Source organism: Neltuma alba, unplaced genomic scaffold, assembly GCF_004799145.2.
Source record: "Neltuma alba isolate B1F8T4 unplaced genomic scaffold, ASM479914v2 tig00005506_pilon, whole genome shotgun sequence".
Lineage (NCBI taxonomy): Eukaryota > Viridiplantae > Streptophyta > Magnoliopsida > Fabales > Fabaceae > Neltuma > Neltuma alba.
This window is the reverse complement of record NW_021634136.1, coordinates 13544-35440: the sequence shown is the minus strand read 5'-3', so window position 1 is coordinate 35440 and position 21897 is coordinate 13544. Positions and strand designations below refer to the sequence as shown.

General features: G+C 39.4%; 4 protein-coding genes and 1 non-coding gene across 5 annotated transcripts; 2 read left to right on the top strand and 3 right to left on the bottom strand.

The window, feature by feature from the left end:
* Window positions 1–2880: 2880 nt before the first annotated feature.
* On the top strand, window positions 2881–6943 carry LOC114747904 (ATP-citrate synthase alpha chain protein 3-like). The gene is given in 13 exon segments (XM_028936247.1): window positions 2881–3245; window positions 3468–3644; window positions 3732–3780; window positions 3783–3892; window positions 4011–4091; window positions 4347–4398; window positions 4716–4830; window positions 4934–5015; window positions 5524–5619; window positions 5736–5837; window positions 5945–6061; window positions 6146–6262; window positions 6621–6943. Coding segments are annotated over 13 exon segments (1269 nt in total). The 5' UTR covers window positions 2881–3146; the 3' UTR covers window positions 6693–6943.
* Window positions 6944–7651: 708 nt separating this feature from the next.
* TRNAI-UAU (transfer RNA isoleucine (anticodon UAU)) lies at window positions 7652–7725 on the bottom strand. The gene has a single exon. It is a non-coding gene; the product is annotated as a tRNA-Ile (tRNA).
* A 3038-nt stretch (window positions 7726–10763) lies between these two features.
* On the top strand, window positions 10764–12539 carry LOC114747907 (PLASMODESMATA CALLOSE-BINDING PROTEIN 4-like). Its single transcript, XM_028936250.1, has 4 exons — window positions 10764–11113; window positions 11196–11756; window positions 11848–12028; window positions 12127–12539. The coding sequence occupies exons 1-4, from the start codon at window positions 11065–11067 to the stop codon at window positions 12311–12313; spliced, it is 978 nt and encodes a 325-aa protein (XP_028792083.1). The 5' UTR covers window positions 10764–11064; the 3' UTR covers window positions 12314–12539.
* A 325-nt stretch (window positions 12540–12864) lies between these two features.
* Window positions 12865–17015, bottom strand: LOC114747906 (nuclear envelope-associated protein 2). Its single transcript, XM_028936249.1, has 6 exons — window positions 16547–17015; window positions 15579–16398; window positions 15348–15455; window positions 13682–14143; window positions 13466–13567; window positions 12865–13243 (listed from the first exon to the last, which is right to left on the bottom strand). Exons 2-6 carry the CDS (start codon window positions 15786–15788, stop codon window positions 13073–13075), a joined length of 1053 nt encoding a protein of 350 aa, XP_028792082.1. The 5' UTR covers window positions 15789–16398; window positions 16547–17015; the 3' UTR covers window positions 12865–13072.
* A 2709-nt stretch (window positions 17016–19724) lies between these two features.
* Window positions 19725–21249, bottom strand: LOC114747900 (probable L-cysteine desulfhydrase, chloroplastic). The gene has a single exon (XM_028936244.1). It carries the CDS (start codon window positions 21121–21123, stop codon window positions 19759–19761), a length of 1365 nt encoding a protein of 454 aa, XP_028792077.1. The 5' UTR covers window positions 21124–21249; the 3' UTR covers window positions 19725–19758.
* Between the last annotated feature and the right edge of the window lie 648 nt (window positions 21250–21897).

Here is a 21897-nt window from a genome sequence, read left to right as displayed (position 1 = left end):
TCTTTTTTGACCATTCAAACTTGCTTTAAATTTTCTCCTCTCTGGTATTTAAAAAAGGTCGGAAAAAGAAGTGCTTTTGGCGCCTTCCTGTGTGGGCACTCCTGCCCACTCCTTTCTACCCCAAACCCAGGGGCATTTTCCTTTTGTTGTCCAAATCTTGCCTCACTCGAAATACGAATTTATAATACAACAAATAGTTTAATTTATCTTATGTACTAAATAAAAAATGGAAGCACGACGCATGCGATCTGTTAGAGTAAGTAACAAAGGTTATATGCGAAACGAAACATATGAACCGTGGGGCACAGGCGTTGAAGAGGGGTATAATGGTCTTTGCGAGAGGGGGCGCCCGAGTCGTGGAAGAAACTGAAAAGTAAAGCCATCGTCATTGCCCAGTATTGGTACATGACGAATATGCGATTATAAAATTTTGAGCCGCAGAGCCAATCATCGAACCGAAAACCAGGCAGCATTCCAACACATTTACGAAACTAGCCCTTTTAAATATTGAGCCTAACAATAACAATATTCCTTGTGAGCTGTGACTTCGGAGACTGCGTCATTTTTATTTTTTATTTTATAAAAAAAATAAATAAATAACTCGCCAGCCAAAGCCCGCATTGCACGCGGACCCCCTTAACGAAGCCAGTCCCTTTTGGACAGGTTATTAGAAATATTCACACATGAACGTCATAATTATGTATATTTTTTTTATAAGATTAATACAAATTTACTCTTATATTTTAGTTTTGATCTCTTAAATTTTAAATCATAAGTTTTAGTCTCTTAAATTTTTTTCATTTAAAATGTTAGTTCATATAATCCAATAAAAACTTAGACTGTTTTACTACTTGAGAGACTTAAACTTATAGTTCGAAACTTAAGGGGTTAAAACCAAAATGAGGATAAACTTGAAAGAACGGATATTATATTAACATTTTTGTAAAACTAGTGAGAAAATATGTGCCTCATTTGACGTGCGGGTTTGATAACAAGATGAAGCTTCAATAATCACATGATTATAGTAGCACTATTTAAATTCAATTAAGTTACGAGGTACCAAATGGCTAGGAGGATGGGAGGCATGATTGAGAGGAGAGAAATGGTGTTAATTAGGTAGGGTGACGAGATCGGATTAACAATGAAGAAATTATAATGGAGGGAGTGAGTGAGTGAGTGAGTGAAGGCGGTACACCGACTCTGTGTGGACTTTGAATGATATGATCACTTTGCGGACCTAGTTACAGGATATGTTAAATATTTAGTGTGATGATTCACGCAGTGTCGTTGTGGTTGCCAGCAAGAGCTGGGCACCTCAACGCTTCGCCAGGGAATCCAACCACTCCACATCTAACTTCTCTGTTCGATACCTAACTCCCTTCACTTCCCTTTGCTTTTGCACCCGCTTGAAATGACCTGTAAGCAGTTGAAGTAATTCCAGATGGGGGCTTAGTTAGTGGAGAATTTGATTGGCGAGCCCTTGGTCTTCTCCTCTGGTTAAGGCTCGCGCATTAATTTCTGACGTGTCTTACGTACGGAGCCATCTAAGGATCCGGTCAGGAAGGGCGCCACCTCTCCCGGCCGGCTGGCCTTCGCTGTGAAGGAACAGTTGTCATATTCGAGCACCCTGAGAGGACGAGCTCTGATCAAAACCGCATTGCCTGAATCTGCTTTAAGAAAGGAGAAAATTGCATTACCTTCCCACATTCGATTATTTTCATCTAATCCTCACACTTGTTGCCCTCTTTTACAAACTTATAAAATTGCTTAAAATTTGCTGATGTTCTTAAAATTAACTCCCTTCCTCCCTGGTTTTTTTAAATGTTCAGGAAAAACTGTCAAAAATAAATAAATAAATGAGTTGGCCCGATTTTACTTATTATTGTTATTATCCCCGTCATAATTATGCGAATTGATGCGATTTATTATTAAAATGTTAATACGCGTAGGTGTCGAGTTGCTGCTTTCATTTTTCACTGGAAGTAAATGTTTTGTATATTTTCCGTAGCTGCATTAGTTTTCCCTCTCTATCCGGTAGTATGCATTTCAACAATTACTGTAGGGAAAAATCACAATAAAGTGCCATCTAAAATAATTAAATATAAAGATGTATCTTAAAATTATTAGATTAATTTGAAGTTTTAAGAAATCTCATTACAAGAGATTTTATTTATTTAATTATCATATTGCTCTTATTTTTCTTTTAAGAGTATACACTGACAACTGAAAATATAGTCGTTAACAATTTAAGGTGTAACGATTAATAACTATCGCAGCAGCTACTGACAATTCATGCATTATATTTTTATGATGTACTGAGAAAATATGTTATTGATACTTGCCGCGATAATTATTAATCATTATATTTTAAGTTGTTAACAACTACTTTTTTAATTGTCAATACATACTTAAAAAACAATTTAATAATTAAGCAAATAAAATCTCTTACAATAAGATTTTTTTAGAACTTTAGAATAATTTAATGATTTTAAAATTTTTTTTTATATTTAATCCCCTTAACTGGGATTTATTGCAACTTTCCCTTATTGTGTAGTATTAAGTATTGTAAAGCTGAGGTGGACGGTGATTTTGATTGATTCGGAACCTTTCCTCTTCCCATCCTCTTCTCTCCTTTTTTTTTTTTTTAACCATGAGATTAATATATTTTAACAATTTTAATTTTAATTTTTTAAAAATCATTTATAAAAAAGTTTAAAAACATTTACTACACTTACAAATCATTAGAATTAAATTTTAATATATTTTATAATTTATAATTTATTTATTTTTATAATTTAATATGTTAATACTAATTTAAAAAAATTTTAAATCGGAAGCATTAAAATATTAATCTAAGAAACTGGATTTTGATGGGGAGGGGAAGTAGGCTAGTCGGAAGCAAGGGGAATGAATTTGGATTGAGATTGAATATTGGCAAGACACGTAAGACAGGCACCAACCTCCGCGGCTGCAGCCAGGAACCACCGCCGTCGAATGCTCTTTATCGGTTCCAACGTCACCTAATAGAACAAAGGCCGTCACCTCCGTCCCCGTCGCCATCCCTCCCAACCTCTCCCGTTCTGTCATTCGTCCCCTCCTTATTTTATCCTTTCGAATCGTTGCTCAACCTCATCGGCTGTCGTGCAATGGCCAGGAAGAAGATCAGAGAGTACGACTCTAAGAGGCTCCTCAAAGAGCACCTCAAGAGAGTCGCAGCCATTGATCTTAATATCCGCTCCGCTCAGGTCTGCATAATCACCAACTTTTCCCGCTTTTTAACATCGCAGTCTGAACTCCTCAGACTTCTCTGTTCCTGACTGCTTTAATTAACACGTCATCACCTATTTGCATGTAAAAGAAAACTGTTAGCCTTTGATTTATTTGGCGAGAGTTATATGGTCACTCGAAAGTTCTCTGTCTTGAGTTCATCCCTTATCTGCTCTGTACTAAACCACGTTGTAATCCAGGTGACGCAATCGACAGACTTTGCTGAGCTGACTAATCAACAACCATGGCTTTCATCCACAAAATTGGTTGTGAAGCCCGATATGTTGTTCGGCAAGCGGGGGAAGAGTGGCTTCGTGGCTCTGAATCTAGATGTTGCCCAAGTGGTAGAATTTGTTAAAGCTCGCCTTGGTGTTGAGGTTATTGCTGAAACGAATATCGCGGGAAGTCTTGATTGTTGGTTCTTTTATTTCGTCTGCCTGAATTTTGTATTGGACAATCGTTAGGTTGAAATCGGTGGCTGCAAGGCACCTATAACCACATTTATCGTCGAACCATTGTTCCTCACGACCAAGAGTATTACCTATCAATTGTCTCTGAAAGGCTGGGCTGCACCATCAGCTTCTCAGAATTCGGAGGCATCGAGATTGAAGCGAATTGGGATAAGGTGTGTGTGTGTGAAGTTGTTTCATTGGCGGTGCCAGTATTTTCACTCATATTTGTGCTACCATTCTACAAATGCATCTTCATTAGGCTGACATATTTATTACTGCTATCTCATGCAGGTTAAGACTATATTCCTTCCGGCAGAGAAACCTTTGACACTCGAGGCATGTGCTCCTCTGATAGCTACGCTTCCTCTGGAGGTGAGTGTCGATGTTCTTTTCTGATATTTGTACCAATTTCCCTCTTACAAACAAAGAAACCGGTGAAAGGTTCACAATTCACTGCCTGATAACAGGGATGATTGTAATGCCTGTTGGTGCTAGACACTACTATCTTTTATCAGAGATTTCAGTCTGCTGCACCTATAGTCTAAATCTTGTTGGTGTTGTCATTTTTTATCCTACATTGCTTGACTTGTCATCTCGAAATTGCTTATTCTGCCGGTGATTTCTCAGGTCCGGGGAAAAATTGGTGATTTCATAATGGGTGTATTTTCTGTCTTTCAAGGTATGAATTTAATTCTGTGGAAACTATTGTGTTCTGTCACTGGGCATAACATGACCCCCGGAAAAAGAGCAGGGTCTAAGACCTTTTTATATTTAACATTTAGTCAGTTATCTTGACAAATCATGCAGGGCTAGTTAAGAGACTTGTGAATATCGTTCTTTTCCTAGTTATAATCTGTAGGAATAAACATGACTAATCACTTTCATGAAAGACGTGATTCCTTTACATGTTGTTTTGCTCATTAATAAATACTTCTATGACACATGTTTTTATGCAAATGATCTTCAGGTTTAATCTTCTCCCCATTTCCTTTGTAGATCTGGATTTCAGTTTCCTAGAGATGAATCCCTTTACACTGCTGGATGAGAAGCCATATCCATTGGATATGAGAGGTGAATTGGATGATACTGCCGCGTTCAAGAACTTCAAGAAGTATACTTTTTTGATATAGACGCTAAGAATGTTCAACCTGAAGATTGTGCTGTATATGCATATACCTGACTTTTATCCTGTTACTACAATGTCATGCATTCAGGTGGGGTAATTTAGAGTTCCCATTGCCTTTTGGAAGAGTTCTGAGCCCTGCAGAAAGTTTCATTCATTCCCTGGACGAAAAGGTTGTTTTCACTTTTATCTACTTAGTTAACGTTATATCAGTATATGCAATCTCTTTCTTGCACGAGATAGCCTTGCAACTAGGCTTTTTTCATTTGACGATTTCCTTACAATATATATGGTTATTCGATTGACCTTTCATGATCTTACTAATGTAAAAAGTATGAGAGCGTAACATCGTTGTCCACTAACCTCTAATTCTAATGCAGCTTTTTTTTTTTTTTTTTGGGCCTGAGCCACTGGTGCAATTGATTAAGAAGTTATATCTTTTCTATTTATTAGTGTATTTTATATGTCATTAGCTGTATTAAGACATCGTCTCCAGAAGTATGTATCATACTGTGCGCTTTTGAACAGTCAGAGTTGGGGCAAATCTTAAGAACTTAAAACATGTCATTAGAATTTGAAGGTTTTTTTTCCTATCATAATTCTGATTAATCCGGGATGCAGTTCTCCAGGCTTCCTCCGCCTTCAATATTGGTATAATATACTTTCATTTCCATACTGCAGACAAGTGCATCTTTGAAATTTACTGTATTGAACCCAAAAGGACGTATTTGGACAATGGTAGCTGGAGGAGGTGCAAGTGTTATTTATGCCGATACTGTAAGTTGCCAAGTTGATGGACTTATCCTAATATATCCTAAAGCCAAGGAACCAGACAATGGTTATTGGAAGGTCAGTAGTTATTGTGGTGACTTAATTTACCTTCTGTTTGCTAGGTTGGAGATTTAGGTTATGCATCAGAGCTTGGCAACTATGCTGAGTATAGTGGAGCTCCAAATGAGGAGGAGGTGCTGCAGTATGCAAGAGTCGTGATTGATGTAAAGCAATTTGATTCGTTTCCTTTTAACTTCAGTTTCAGTATTTTGTCCTAGTTAGTGACTTCATCAAATTATATTTTGTGTGAATATTGTGCTTTTTATTGCAGTGTGCTACTGCAGATCCTGATGGTCGTAAGAGAGCCCTTCTTATTGGAGGTGGCATTGCAAACTTCACAGATGTTGCTGCCACATTCAGTGGGATCATTCGAGCCCTGAAAGAGAAGGCATGTTTGAATTAGATGTATCCTTATCTCACTTCTTGAAGTTAGGTTGTTTACCATTAATTGATTTCCCCCATCGTCCTTCAGGAGTCAAAGCTTAAAGCAGCAAGAATGAACATTTATGTTAGAAGAGGTGGTCCAAACTATCAGATCGGTTTGGCAAAGATGCGTGCCCTGGGTGAGGAACTGGGGGTGCCAATTCAGGTAACGACCATCTTTGTTGGTAACATTTGCGTTTAAGTGTGCTGTCTTTATCCTCATCTGCTTACCATTCATGGGCGGAATTCGCTGCGTAGTAATTTCTAGTTATTTCTGAAACTAACATTTGCCTCAGCTTCTGTGGACTGCTGATTTGTGCTCAAAAAGGGATCCTAAATGTTATCTTGGAACCTTGGAACTATTACCCAGTGCTTTGGTATTAAAGCCTCTATGATGATAAAACGGAAACTCTAAAGTTGTCGAGATTTCTCCTCCAAATGACGTCTTTTATCTATTTTTTTATTGAGGGTCCAAAACCATTAATTACGACTGTAATGAGATTGTGATAATCTGGGGGTTTCAGGTTTACGGGCCGGAGGCCACGATGACCATCATCTGCAAACAGGCCATTGATTGCATCATGTCTGAAGCATAAAGCCGCAATCATTTGCCCCATTATGTGTTTTATTTTCATCCCAACTTGGGGTAGTTTTCATAAACTCGGTGAAGCTGTTGGCATTTAAAAAAAAAAAGAGAGATCATAAACTCGGTGAAGCGAAATGGGGGTAGATGCTCAAATTGTTCTTATATTTACCCCCTCGTGTGATTTAACTGTTGTGTTTTTATGTGCCTTCATGGCCATGGGAACATGAATTGTCATTGCATCTTTTTCCGTGAGAAATTTGTGAAAATTGTAATTTTAGTTGATGACATTTTAAAAGTGTGTCAATATCCCTGTGGTTTTCTATCAAGGACCAGCCTGCGAGGAGTTCGGGTTTCATATTTAGATTATGATTAGTTGATGATGAAATTCGAACTGAAAATTTAGTTGAGCCTTTAACTAGAGTGAAAATTTTGCTCTGAACTAGCCGTTTGATTAATAATGCAGCGAGAACATAAATCTATGATTAAGGATTCAGCCTGTTGAATATCGCGCAACATTCTTAAGCAACATGATCAAAATGTTGGCCAAAAAAGGAAAAAAAAAAAAAACACCTTAATCTTGATTCTTGAGGCCATAAAAATCCACTTCTACAGGTTTTTCATCACATATTGCATTAAAATGAGTTGAACTCATAATTATGATGCCGTCTATGATTAGTTTTTCCGGTAATTCAATTTTATTAGTTACCGTCACCGACCACGTTATTATCATGCCATTTGAATGCCATTATTCATGTGACGATGAAACTTTTTCCTGCGGTTTCGTTGCTTCACTTGCTTCTTCGGAAAGGGATTTTAAATGTCTATTTGGGAGCAGGAGTACTCACGCAATGAAACGGAAAACAAAACGTCAACAAATACAGCGTTTTCTTATATTTTAATTAGAATTTAGAATTAGAAGAGCATCATTATCGTGGGCTGGAGCTTAGCATTTCACGCGTGCCAAAACATTGGTCCCGGCGGGGCTCGAACCCGCGACCTTCGGCTCATAAGACCAACGCTCTAACCAACTGAGCTACGGGACCTGACGCTGCTTTTGCCCTGTAGGCAAATTATATAACTGTAATATTTTGCTTTTCCGACAAAATCATGTGTAACACTGCTGAATTGATTTTGAAGACGGTAGAATCCGTCGCTGGGCCACCTATCAACATGCATGAAACTACATTTTGAGCCCATGCCAGAAATAAAACCCTAAAGTCCTGAGAAATCACGTGTTTGTAATTCAATTTGGGACTTGTTCTGCACATCTAAATATAATATCGGCAAACTAAACAAATGATGGGATGAAGGAAGAAATAATTGTGTACGCAGGTATTAGCATGCGCTTATACATAAATGGATCCGAGGTTAAATTGATTCAGATCTGTAGCTCTACAGAAAATCAAACGCATCATAGGACTGTGACAAGGGCAGCTAGGCGAGACATATAGCAGAGCTGCTAGCTTTCCCAAGCCTTGTTATAGAAAGATGGTACAGTCAGGTAGATGGAGATGTTAGTAACCATCTAAACAATTACTTGGAAACGTAATTTAATGGGTGTGTCAGCGCGTCCGAAGATTTTAAGGGCCCCATGACCGTTGCTCCTGGGTAGTTGGGGCAGTCTTAAATTCCCTACCAATATCACTTAATCCTTGAACTCAAGGCTTAAAGGTTAATATAAATTGGGAAGGAGGGGAATGGCATTTTCAAAAACAGAGAGAAGAAGAACTGAAGAAGGCTGAGAAATATGGAGAGAGTAAGCAAGCTTAAGGTGTTGGTGGCGCTAGCTATGATGGTGATGGTGGTGCTTGCTTCGGAGGTTGAGGGAGGACGGAAGCTGAAGGTTCAGGAGCCGCAGAGCTTCTTGGGAGGAGGCACGGGGACAGGCGGGGGGACGTTTCCGAGCCCCGGCGGCTTTGCCGGATTCTTCTGCACTTTCCCAGGAAGCTGTACCCCAATCCTTCCCGCTAACCCAGGCGTGGGAGTGGGATCCCCACCGCACGTATAAACAAGCCAGCCAAGCCACCTCAAACTGGTCACTGCTTATTTTCATGTTCTGTCAGCTTGTTCGTGTGCGCGCGAGTGAATTTGACACTATCGGCATTCCGTATGTTTGTTCCTATTCTTATGTCGCCAGGGCTTCTAGTTTGCGAGCACAGCAAACTTTCTTTTCTTTGTGTAGTTTGAGTGTGGGAGTACGCAGCGTTATCTGAGTGTTTCTCATGAGTGAAGTAGTTAGCATGTCGAATCATATCACCTTTTTTTTTTTTCTATAGACCTGAATTAATTATGCAGCAATGTGTCTTCATGATCTTGCTCCTTTGGTCCAAGCAGAAGTGTACGCGCAACATAAATCGCCATTTGTTTCCCGAATTGAAAAAGTGGGAACTCTGTATCTGTGTCGTAGGATCTGTCATAAATCAAGACAGTTCACCACTACGCGTATTCTTAGTCAAGAAAGACGCAACTGAACCGCACAAATGTATTGCAGTTAAGAAAGGGCGGATTAAAGGTATAAATGTCGAAGAGCATTGATTTTAATTTGGTAGGCTAAACTACAGCTATAAAGCTATGCGCCCGCTAATAAATTTACAGTAAAGGCACGGGGTATGGTGAAAGCCCAACGTAGGCAGGAAGTAGGAAGGATCGTGTGTGGGTGGGAGCACTTTAGTAGTGGGATCTCGCTTTTACACGTTGCCTGTGACTCATAAATGATCTCTTTAATTGCTGCCTTTGCTTTTGTGGTGGGCCCACACTGATTTGATTGACTTGAAACCCACATGGGCTGTCTTTTCTCCTCCTCCGATCTCCTACGTGATGCTGGATATTCTTCATAGGGGAAAAATGAAAAAAGAAGATAATCCCACTCCCATATGACATATTCTTCAAATCTGGGTCTTTTTACGTGATGTGTGTGTGTAGGCGATATAGCCGTTAAGGCCTCGCCCATTTCCTTGCACCAATAATTGTTAGAAAAATCACAAACCTTCAACCGCATATATTTATTAGGACCATCCGTCTTTCAAATTCGCAGTGAAAAAAATAATTTATTTTTAATTTATTTTTTTAAAAAATTAGATTGAATAAAAATAAGATTAGGTAACATAATTTATATTTCGATTGATTTTTATAAAAATTAATTTGTAAATTAGAAAAATTATTTGAATTGTGATTGAATAAGTAAATTTAGTTTGCAGAATAATCTTATTAAATAATAAAAAAATTAAAAATATGAATTAACAAAATATAATAATTTTAAATTATCATAATAGGATGAAGTTATATTTAATGAATAAAATATATTTAAATTAGAAATGTCAAAATTTTCAAAGCAAATAATATTACACAATTCATATAAAATAAAAATAATATTTAAAAAAATTAAAAATATTGTAAAAACTGTTAAAAATTATTTTTACTTAAAAAAATTAAAAATAAATACTAAAAACTTATTGGGAATCACAAAAAATATATTAAAAAAAGGTGTAACAATAGCATAAACATAATAGCAAAAATGTCTTTTAATTGTAAAAAATTGTTTTTGCATAAACCATATGTAAGTTTTAAAAAACAACGTTTAATTCATAAGTCAGATTAGCTAAAATTTGTCACAAATCTTATCATATTTATAAATTTCTGTTTTGTCCATCAAATGCCCCCACGAAACAGGCACTGTAATGGCTGGATCTAATTTGATAGCAACACAGGGAAATTCATTTCCTCTAACCAATAAAAAGGTGATGGCAAAAAAAAAAAAAACAGTAAAAAGGTAGTCGTCATCCAGATACGTTAGTTCATCCTTCACTCGAAAAACTGTGCACGGTTAAAAAGCTAGCCGACACGATGGCACAGGAATTTTTCTTTTTCCTAAAAATATTGACAAGGATCGGTATATTTAATACTTTTCAGCCAGGTATAAGAAAATGCGGGGTAACATGCAACGCAGAGAGAGCACAGCAGTAGGAGCACCGCTTTCAGTGGCCATCGCCAAAAAGGAAGCTGAACCCTTTTAAAATCAGCCGTAATAATCCAAATGTCACCACAGCAATAAGCGGTGAGATGATGCCCGCGCGATGAACCGGGTAGGGACTAGGGACTCGCCAAAGAAGGAAATAAAATATGAATTGAGGGGCTTAAAAAGAAGATAATTAAAAGAAAAGAGGACGAATTACAGGAGACGACAAGAATTCCAAGGGCGTGATCCTTAAGGACAAAGTAATATGTTTTTCTTTATCCTCACAATCCTCTTTCATGCGACACTTTTCCGCTTTTCCCTCTCCATCTTCCCCCTCTCACTCTGCCCCTTCTGTCTTTTTAATTCCCCATTCCCCCTTCCCTCTGAAATCTAAACCTCCGCTCTCCCTCCCCTTCTCCACATCACAATGGCCAAACCTCCTCTTTCTTTCTTCCTCCTCCTTCTCTACTGTTCCGGTGAGTCCTTTACTCTTCACGCCCTCTTCTTTACTTGTCACTCTTTTATTCTCTGCTTACTCCCCTTTCGTATTCTTTTCAGGATTCATGCTGCTCATCTTCTCCGATCGCTACTCTTCCGCCCCACCTGTCGCCAATATCGTCCTCTCTCACATTCCGATCATCGGCAAGATCCTCCCCAGAAGAACTTTAGGTGACACCACCGTCATCACTGTGCCCTCCAGCAATCCTGTCACTGTCTACCCCACCAATCCATCTGCAGTGCCTGTCACTGTGCCTTCCTCCAATTCCCCCGTACCGGTTGCGGCTTATCCTCCTCCGTCTCCGTCGTCGACGGGTGTCCCGGTCACAAATTCTCAACCACCACCTCCATCCGGGACTAATGCTGCTCCTGCCGTTTCTGGGCAGAAGTGGTGTGTGGCTAAATCTGGAGTTTCACAATCTGTTCTTCAATCCGCGCTTGACTATGCTTGTGGAATGGGAGGTATCGACTGCTCTCAGATCCAGCAGGGAGGGAGTTGTTACAATCCCGACACTCTGCAGAACCACGCATCTTTTGCCTTCAACGCCTACTACCAAAAGAACCCCGCTCCGACCAGTTGTGACTTCGGAGGCACCGCCACCTTAGTTACCACCAACCCTAGTAAGCTTGATCTTGTTATTTTAGCCACATAATTACTTGTCTCGTGTGTGATTCACCCTACTGAGTACACTACATTTTTCCCCTGAAATAGGCACGGGCTCTTGCGTTTACCCAGCGTCTTCGTCGTCGTTGTCGTCGCCAACAACTCCGTCGTCATCTTCTTCGTCGCCGCCGCCAACATCTGCGTCGTCGTCGTCGTCGTCGTCGTCGTCATCACCGACGAAATCTCCAACTCCAACAACACCGTCATCATCAGGAGGAGGTACTCTTGGGTGAGTTAAAGTGACATGGTTTCACCAATTCTCCAATGTTGACCATTAAGCCTCAATGGATGCTAACGTTAGCGTGTGCGTGTTATCACTGTTTGCAGTTATGGTCGCCCGACATCATCGGCGCCGTTGACTTCGAGCAATCCGACGTCAGGATATATGCCACTTGTCGGGTCGCAAAGCCCACCTTCCACTTCCTGGTCGCATTCAAGTGGTGTCAGACCTTTTGTTGCCCTCACGGTTCTGCTGATATGGTTGGTCTCTGCGAACCTCAACATGCGCACTTAGAAGAGGACGACCAGTAGCTCTATTATTATGACTTGGGTGAGTGTACTAGTAGTAGAATTTAAGTAAATTGCGGTTTCTGGCTTCTGGGCTGTTATGTTGCTGCACGGGTTGTGGTAATGTACATCGTTTGTAAGAGCTATAGTATATTAGTCATTAGTGTGAGGTGTAATGGTGACAGACCTACTTCAAATTCATTTGCATAAATGGGAGATTGACATTCATATCACACTATTGTCCGCCCATATGCTTGAAAACCCAATCTGCTCCAATTATCAAATAAGCAAGTTCTGTTTCGAACGGGCATGTCACATATTCGGTAGTCGTAGGATTGAAGCGTATAACCACGCACTCTCGTATCTTGTTGGCAAATCAGTCCGTTCCTGTCCGAGATCCCAAATCGAGGGTCCTCCACAGAAGCACCTTATCACTTCAGCGTTGGTTGCTAATTGTGAACGCTTACTGAGAAAGACAGAAGACAAGACCCAAATTATCAGAAACAGCTGACGTTTATGAAGTGCATGACTCATCCCAGAGAATGCGCAAAAAGACAGAGAGTGACGGCACAAGCACAGCTAATCAGACTTGGTTGTAATTTTACACTAGAATCTTAAAGGCGTAAGCTGAAGCTAATCAGCTAAACTATTGTATATCTAAACAGTATTCCTTTCCTAGTTTCTACCAGCAAAATGGTTTCTCATACTTCCCTGGACTCCTTGCATCTTGAACTACTTCACAACGGAAAGGACATTGAGGGCCCAATCACCGCTTCGAGAACACCACCAAGATCAGCATGGACATGGAGGCCACGATTTTGAATCCAGAGCAATCCCAGAAATTTTGGTTTTGCTTTTCTGCACACACTTCACTTCGTTGTTTTGCTTCTAACTGATCTCTCAGATCTTTTATAGCTTTGTCCCGTCTCTCTTCCATCTGTATCCACAAAACCATATATCATACGTGTCATTTGGCTGGGGCGTGGATTCATTTATATGCTTACTCATTGAGAATGAAACCAACTCTTTCATAATTCAATGTATATCCTGACTCAAACAGCAATTCATAAAACAAATCCTGAAAATTGTAATGGCAGCACCGTAGAGTACAAATCACGCAGAACAAAAGATGTTATGCAGCTAAGAGCGAAAATCTTACCTTGTGAAGCTTTCGCGTCTGACAACGGGCTTCTTGCAGACAAAATTCCAATTTCAGCACCCTCTTCTTCAGCTCCTGATCAACACACCGCTGTTTCTCTAACTGTAATTTAAAACACACGGATATTCATAAATACATGAGCCATGATGCTTGAAGAACATAAACAAAGCAATAAATAAATGAGTACTTGCGCGGGCAGACGGAAGCTGGATTTACCTGTGATTCTAATTCCTCAATCTTGAGCTTCGAACAAGAAGACATGATCTTAATTTCATCCTTAAGTTTTGCTATTTCTTCATCCTTGACAATTAGAAGCTCATTTATCTTCTCGAAGTTCATAGGAGAAACTTCACCTAATATTTTCCTCAATTTACAGTTCTTGTTCGCTTCAGCTTTCGCAAAGGCTTCCATGATATCGTGTTCAATCTGCAGAATGCCATCTTTCAGTTGCTTCTGTGAAGATTCCCTTGCCTGAAGATCCTTCTGTAGATTATCTACTTGCTGTCCCATCCAAATGACACAAACCTCATGCTCTTTCAGTGAACGATTTTTCTCATATAATTCTTTGGCGAGTTCTGCATAGTGGAGATCTGCTGATTGAGCTGATGCGACACTTGCCTCAGCAGCTGCTCTAGTTGCTGCGATCTGTGTTCCAAGATCATCTAACTCATTTAGATACTGCATCAAAATTAAACGATAAGTTAATAAATGACAAGCACGTTACTAATTGGGCTGCCACCAATAAACACGATTCATTGTGATTTTACTATAATGACGTTGTGCTGCAAAATTACAAGAGATTTCAAACGAGTGCGCTCACCGACAGGATTTAATGTTAACAATAGATTGTTTTCAAGTCTAGTTATAAATGTCAGAGTGCCTGAGGCCTCTCATGATCTATCTTGATTCGATCAACAATTTTCACCTGCCTTCATGCCAGATGTCCTAATACATTCATGCGTATAGATCGCCAGAGGGAGAGAGAGTAATTTTAGATCCGCCGTCTAATTTTCATTTTTGTTTTATTACATTAATTAAAAAAAAAAAAAGGTGCACGGTATATCGTTGAATGTGACAAGAAACTGAGAATGCGCTAGGAATTCCGGATTCGGGGCAGATCTAATGCCCGTAGCCCTGTACGCCTAACAAACTGTTGAACCTAAGGAAAAGAAAGAGGGGGAGGGGGGGGGGGGGGGAGAAAACAGAGACAAATAAATAATGTCCACCACAGTGAAATATGCTGTACAGCTGTGGAGGTAGAAAAGTCCGCAGAATTTGAAATCGTTGCACCTTGGCTTTAGTTTAGTGGCTGTTAGAAGTCAAAAGTAAAATAATAAAGACATTCACTTTGGTCGCACAGTATTGGCAAAGCCACTCGGATCTAGTGATCAAGCTGTTATGCAAATAAATCTGTTCGAGGATGTGCGCAAAAAAAAAAAAAAAAACAAAACAAAACAAATCAAGGTAGGTAACAAGTTAAACGAGCAACAATCGGGTGCCGTTTAATTTAAAAATATTTTACTAATCCTGTTGACAATGTGGCTACAGAATTTGCCACCTTCAAGGAGCAAATATCATAAACTACAAGATAATTCAGGCTAACGGGGAGTTAACAACATAATGATAACACCAAAGCATTCAGTCACCCTTTCTTCCCATGGGCTCCACCATAAACGAAATTGGAATATGAAAAAAATATTTGCTCAGATAAGCATCGAATATGCACGGTTCGTTTATGACCAAAAATAGGTTAATACAAACTACATAAGATAGAGAATTGTATTAAAATTTCATATGTGCAAACAAAATTGAACAACTCTGATTAGAATGAGATTGTTTTTTAAACGAGGAAACGTTAAAAAAAAATGATTAAAATCAAAACCTTCTCAGCAGTAGCGGCTGAAGCTTGAAGTTGCTCGTTTCTCTCCTCCAATCTCCTCCGCAACCTACCAATTTCCTCTTCCATGCTTCTGGCTTTAATCTCTGCTTCCTGCGAGAAAAATTCATAAAATATATCTAGATTAAAGTTTGTCCCCAGTGAGCCACAAAATAGAAGGAGAAATGATTGTCTTACAACTTTCAAGATTATTATTATCATATAGTTGTTATGTACCTGTCTTGTTAGGGTTTCTTTGGCAAATGATTGCTCTTGTGATATAAGGCGGCTCCGCGCCTCCTTCAACTCTGCAGCTAATGACACCACGTTGCGCCTAAAACTCTGCTTCCTTTCATTTAAATCCTTTATCAGTGGATCAATATCTCGAGCTGCTACTGATGACAACGGCAAAGATTGGGACGACGATGGCTTCTCCAAGGTTGACATGGTTAATAAAATAGAAATTTTAAATTCAATATACAAATGCTCTGAATCCACTTTTACGAACACGAGACCAGCAGTTTCCGGTCTATCATAGGAAACATATTATCGCCGTTCCGCCTGGAGATGTGTTAGCTGGACATCAGATTCGAATGCACTTCAAGACAAAAGATATATATCAGTTTAGAAGAAAAATAAGCTAGGACGAGGCTCTACTTGCAAGGAAATCGTACTATTTTGCAAGGAAAGGTTTCAAACAACAACTCAAATCGAGGCGGTCTTCACTGCCAGATACTGTATAGTTTTTGGGGGTGGGGGAAATTTAGTCCAATAAAAATTAACTAATTTCAACAGGCACACAGCAGGCCAAATATCCACCTCCAAATCCAATATTATCTGGAGGGCGAGAAAATGACATAAAAACAACGGCCCACCGTGGGTCTGTTTGTCAACGTCGAACAATAAATAATGAAGGAGCGTGGAAAACAGGAGAAAGACAAAATGAAAATTAATGAGTTGCTGTTTGTGAAGTTTCAAAAAGATTTGAACCACAAGTTCAGAAAGTCTGTGCAGGTTTCGAGATACCCCTCCCCCAGGGGAACGTCCCAAGTTCGACCTGAATCGGGAAGAACAACATCAACTCTCGCCCTCAATTTCAGGGAAGAAAGAGACATTAAGAACAGGTTCAAGAAAGCATGAAGCTCGCATGGTTTGCAAAGAATCTTAAAATCGATTAGCGGATAATGGTTTGAAAGGAGAGATACCACGTTCAGTGAATACCTCATTTACGGTCAGTCTCCGTCTTCGATCTTCGGTATTTTTCAGCTCGAACCATCTGCTGGAAATCCGTAACAATAAAAAAGAAAAGGACCTAAGTGCACAAGTGAAGTATTTTCTGATTAAACTTGGTATTTATTTCATGCATTTTGTCTCCTTGTGCTGTCTGTAAGCGAGAGACGCTTGTTGGAAGCGCCATGCCAAGAGCATGAAAGGGAGGAAGCAGAGGTTAGGTTCGGATTGGAAGCTAGGCTCGTCAACGCAGGTGCGGAGTTTTCGAACCTCGGGTTTGGCGACGTGATGAATTCCGAAGCCCCAACTAGGGTCCCATGGTGATGACCACCAAAGACCTAGCGCGGCAAAACCAAATTTTAGCCTGGGCCAATCATTTTGAAACACGTGCATATACAAGGAAGCTCATCACGTAGAGCCCTCAGGCTGAAATTCAAAACGAAAAGTTGGGCTTTTCGGGCACGACAGTAGGCCTCAATTTCAACTGACAAGCCCATAGGCCTAGTTTGGATTGCCCGTTGCAGATGGTAAAAGCACACGGAAAAACATAAAACTGAAGTTTGTAACTTATCGTGGTTCAGAAGATTGTTTGGATAGAGCTTCTTTTCTAACTGACTTATAAAAAAAAGTAACTTTTCTAACTGACTTATCTAATGTAATCTGGATTAACTTTTCTAACTGACTTATGAAAAAATTGTGTAAAACTTACGACCTAATTAGTTATATGATTCCATTTATTTTAATTAGAGATCAAATGAATTTTAATTTATATTTATGTTTATCCATTATATATATTTAATTAATTATTTACAATGTGTTTTCAAATTTTTTCCGTAACAAATATTTTTATTTTATAATTTTACAAACAAACTATTTATATTTTATCATAATAATTTTACGTGTTTTTTAAACTATTATCACATTAAAAACATAAAATTTCAAATACTACTCCATACCCTTTTTAGTCATTTTACAACTAAACTAACTTTTCTATCAATTATCCAAACAACTTTTAACTTTTTCAACTGATTTTTTAAAAACATTTATCCAAATATAAATCGTATTACACTAACTGATTTTTACTCTAACTTTAATTACACAATCAGTTGGGTTAGAAGTCAATTTTACCCGACATCAATCTAAACATACCCACACAAGTTGCTCTTTGCGTCCTGCGAGTTCACCCGCACTCCTCACCACCTCAACCCATCGTATTCTTATCCGAGATAGGAATTTAGAACCTTCCCCCTTTTCCGGCCAAAAAAAAAAAAACCTTTGCTACTTGGTTATATTGTTTTGAATCTGGGTTTTGCACGTGATTATTTTGCCTGGGTTTTTATTCCAAACATGATTTTCACGAATGGTCCAAACCATAGCTCGTCCTCCAACTCCAAGACCATGCCAGCACGACTCCTTCTGTATATTAGATGATAGACTGGAAACAAATGCAGTTCCGCAGAGCCGGTGAACGGGCTAACGTAACCAAGAACGCAATGTCAGTCTTCCAGATTCCTAAAATTCAAACGACGAAGATTCCAAATGAAAATGAGATTAGGGTGAATGTTAGCATGAACTGGCCCCGTGGATGTTACAAGCATGAAACAACCTAAGAATCTTTTATTATACATGTTTACAAGGATAGCTCCGCCATATCAACATCCACGTAACTCCTAAGGTCATTCAGCTCCCCCTGCTAGGTCACGTACTTGCAGCACTATCTCTACTACTTAGAAACTCCATGGTACCAAAACCATCATAACCGACATTTGCAACCTACTGAATTGTTGCCGTTATTCATCTGAAACATTCCTACACCCATTTCCCTGCACTGCACATAAGCAAATTGCCATTCTTCACGGTATCCATAATCCATAATAAATAAAATAACAAGAAAAAAATAATTGCAATAAAGAAAATAAAGGGGTGTCCTCAGGTTAGACATAAAATAAGGCGAGAGCCTCTCGCTGCTTTAGCATGGTTTGTACTTTAGTATCCCTGTAATCGGCAGGTCCAAAATTCTATCACACATAGCTGACTGAAGCGACCAAGAATAAAATCTCTGTATCTTAAAAAGTTATATTGCTTTTAATGGCAAGAATAAGTATGAAAAAGACGCAATTGATAGAACTAGATCTGTTCAAAGTAAAGGAGCAGGAAACACAAGACGAGCCGCCAGTCACCAGAAAAACCAAACACGTATCTGAGTTACTGAAAAAAAGACAACATACTGTCACCAAAAAAAAAAAAACAACATACGCTTCGCTAGCGCTGAATCTTATCTGCTAATCGCTGCAAGGACATGCACCTTATTTTGGAAAAGGAGTAAAGAGACATGTTGGGCTCCCAAAACAAAAACAAAAAAAAAAATGATACTGTAAGATGATGAGACAAATATAATAGATACTTCATGATAAAGCAGCCCGGTTTTCTAACCACTTCGACGGGATTCTCTGACAAACGATCATGCAAAGAAAACATACCAAGTAGTAAGCATATCACTGGAGTGGAGTCTGGAGAACACCAAAGCTCCATCAAGACTCGGGAGATAAGATAATAACAATGACAAAAATCTAATTAAAAATAAAAAAAAGGAAGTTCAAACCTCAGTTTGTCTTTCATAATATAAATGATATATCCTCTATATTTGGCAGGAAGAAGCTGAGGAGGGGGATTTCGATCTACCACACATACAAAATAGGAATAAACAAGACATGAGTAGAAGTCACGCTTCTATAAATTAAGGGTCTATGATGAGAAAAAGGGTTAAATAACACTGAAATTGAAACGTATAGACGGACAAAATTCGAATGCAACATAACTAAAGTTCTGTAATTTCTCAAGCGTTCATGGAAAATGCTAGGATATAAGCTACTCATTTCCGCACAATCACTACCGAGTTTTTAAAATGGAAGAAACGCCCAAATCGATGCTAAGTCAAGCCATGTATGATCCAGTGGATTTCAGCATCTGCTAAATCCAAGTAGTATTTGCGTTCAGAACAAGGAGATCCTCATTGGACTCGGCAGTTGGCACCTCGTATTCGGCCATCGCCAATTTCAGAGCTAAATTATATTACGTCCAGTCGGAACTATATATTTGCAAATATTAATTATGAAATAAATAAATAAATAAGAAACTACCTCGTACAAAGCGATGTATTATCCAAATGAGTTCAGAGAACACCTCTTCAATTAGAAAGAAGGGCACAGGTGAACTTATTGCGCACAAGCTGATTAATTGCATCCCTGAACTTGTAATAATCATCAGCTTTGTTGTAAACTTGATAAGAAATCCGGGCATATCCAGTCACTAATCCAATTTCCCCATCTTTTGATGGCCTGTAATATATAGGCACTTCAACGCCAAAATCATCCCTCAAATGTGTTCTTAGGTTCAGTGCATCAGAATCGCTCGATATACCCAAGCAAGTTGGTAACCCTACCATAACCATGCTCGCACACATATCAGGAGGACTACCAAGATGGGTTCCCCACGCCGTGGCCAACATTCGTCCCATCTCCACAACAGCTTCATGATTCCTCTTCTTGATTCCTTCAATACCGCCTTCAAATCTACTGACAAATTCCAAAACTTCGGGAACCACCAATTGTGCACTATAATCTCTTGTGCCAATCCAAGCACTTTCAGTGGCCAACCCATTACCATACTCATGGGACACCACGGGATGATGCAATTCAGAGCAGCTAGGCGACTTCCGATTGTACAAAACGGCAACGGAAGGCGGGCAAAAGAACCATTTGTGCAAATTGGTGGTATAAAAGTCTGCTCCGATCTCTTTCACATCGACATCAATACACCCAATAGCATGAGCTGCGTCCACGAAAACTTGGTCAACGCCTTCTTCCCTACAAATCTTTACCAATTCCCTAACAGGGATAACCACACTCGGCATTGAAGTGACGTGATCAATCACAGCTAGCCTAACCCTGCTACCGTCAGTTTTTCCTCTCTCCAGCGCCCTCCTAAATTCACTGATAATTTCCTCATTAGAATTCACAGGAAAAGGCAGCTGAACCTCAATAACTTTACCTCCGGCGCGCGTAACATAGGCCTCCATTGACTTCTTGACGCTACCGTAAGCGTAATGAAGCATAACAACGGCGTCCCCTTTTTGAAATTTTCCTTCTTGAAAGGCCCAGGCAGTCTGCTGAAGGACGATAGCAGCAGCCGTGGTGGCGTTATCAACTATAGAAATCTCATCGACGTGGTCAGCATTAATAATTTCCTTGATAACAGTCCTGGAATGAAGAATCCCCTTCTTGAGCTCGTTGAAGTAGAAATGGTCCGGCTGTCGGAGATTCTTCATCTGCCATTTTTGCTGAGCGGCAATCACAGAAGCGGGGCAGCAACCAAAGCTACCGTTGTTAATCCGAGCAACGGCGGGGTCATGATGAGCGAATTCGGATTGAATTTCGGAGTCAGTAATGAAGGAACCAAGCTTGGGCTTTTTGGGTACGTGAGAAACGGAACTGTCGCCGTTGAGGTGATTATCGTCGTTTTTGTGATTATGATGGTGGTTGTTAGAAGCCATTGGAAGGCGAAGAGGATGAGTGAAAAGGGCTAGGGTTTTCCCACGCCAAGAGATGAACCCGAGGAAAAGAATGGCGTGGCCATACTCCCGAGTCACGATGGACGGTGGGGAAATGAGTTGGGAATACAGACATGTGTCGCCTGAAAAGCGGATGATCTATATATCTATTATTTACACGTCATGCTTCCGCGCAATAAATCATGTCAATGTAAAATTCATCCGCGCAACGTCCTCCAATACACTTGCAAATTAAACATTTTCAGGTCAAAAAAATAAGACCCGATAAATTAGGTGAAATTACGCTTTAAATAAGGTTGTGCGACGAGATTGGTGCGTAACATATGTAATGAATATTAATCAAGAGACTAAATACATTTAATGTAAGGAAACAAGATCTAAAAAAGTGATGACAGAATATTAACAAATAAATGATAATTGAAGGGATCCCAGGGTCGATAGTGTCCCAAGTCCCTCACTGCCGCACATCCATCCTTTTCTTTTTCCAAAACCCTCCTCCTCATTCTCATCAAAATGACACCCTCCACCTTACTATAATTATAAAATTTGTGTTGCCTTCCCAATTGCTTTCAAAAAAAATAATAATAATAATAAGGCCGCCCAAAGAATAAAGCCAAGGCTCAACCCGGCCATCCAATTATGTTTCAGCATTTAGACAACAATAAACGCTGACATCGATCACACCAAGCCAAAAAATATAAATTCAAGAATGTACTAGAGTCTACAAAGTGGCGCACCCACGAGATAGAGATAAAA

Excerpts from the sequence above, each read along its gene's own strand:
- LOC114747900 (XM_028936244.1), bottom strand. The coding sequence starts at position 21,123 with ATGGCTTCTAACAACCACCATCATAATCACAAAAACGACGATAATCAC.
- LOC114747907 (XM_028936250.1), top strand. The coding sequence starts at position 11,065 with ATGGCCAAACCTCCTCTTTCTTTCTTCCTCCTCCTTCTCTACTGTTCC. Across the intron at positions 11,757-11,847 it reads CTTAGTTACCACCAACCCTA|GCACGGGCTCTTGCGTTTAC; the intron begins GTAAGCTTGATC and ends CCCCTGAAATAG. Across the intron at positions 12,029-12,126 it reads TCAGGAGGAGGTACTCTTGG|TTATGGTCGCCCGACATCAT; the intron begins GTGAGTTAAAGT and ends CACTGTTTGCAG.
- LOC114747906 (XM_028936249.1), bottom strand. The coding sequence starts at position 15,788 with ATGTCAACCTTGGAGAAGCCATCGTCGTCCCAATCTTTGCCGTTGTCA. Across the intron at positions 14,144-15,347 it reads CAGCCGCTACTGCTGAGAAG|TATCTAAATGAGTTAGATGA; the intron begins GTTTTGATTTTA and ends ATTTTGATGCAG. Across the intron at positions 13,244-13,465 it reads AGACGCGAAAGCTTCACAAG|ATGGAAGAGAGACGGGACAA; the intron begins GTAAGATTTTCG and ends TTGTGGATACAG.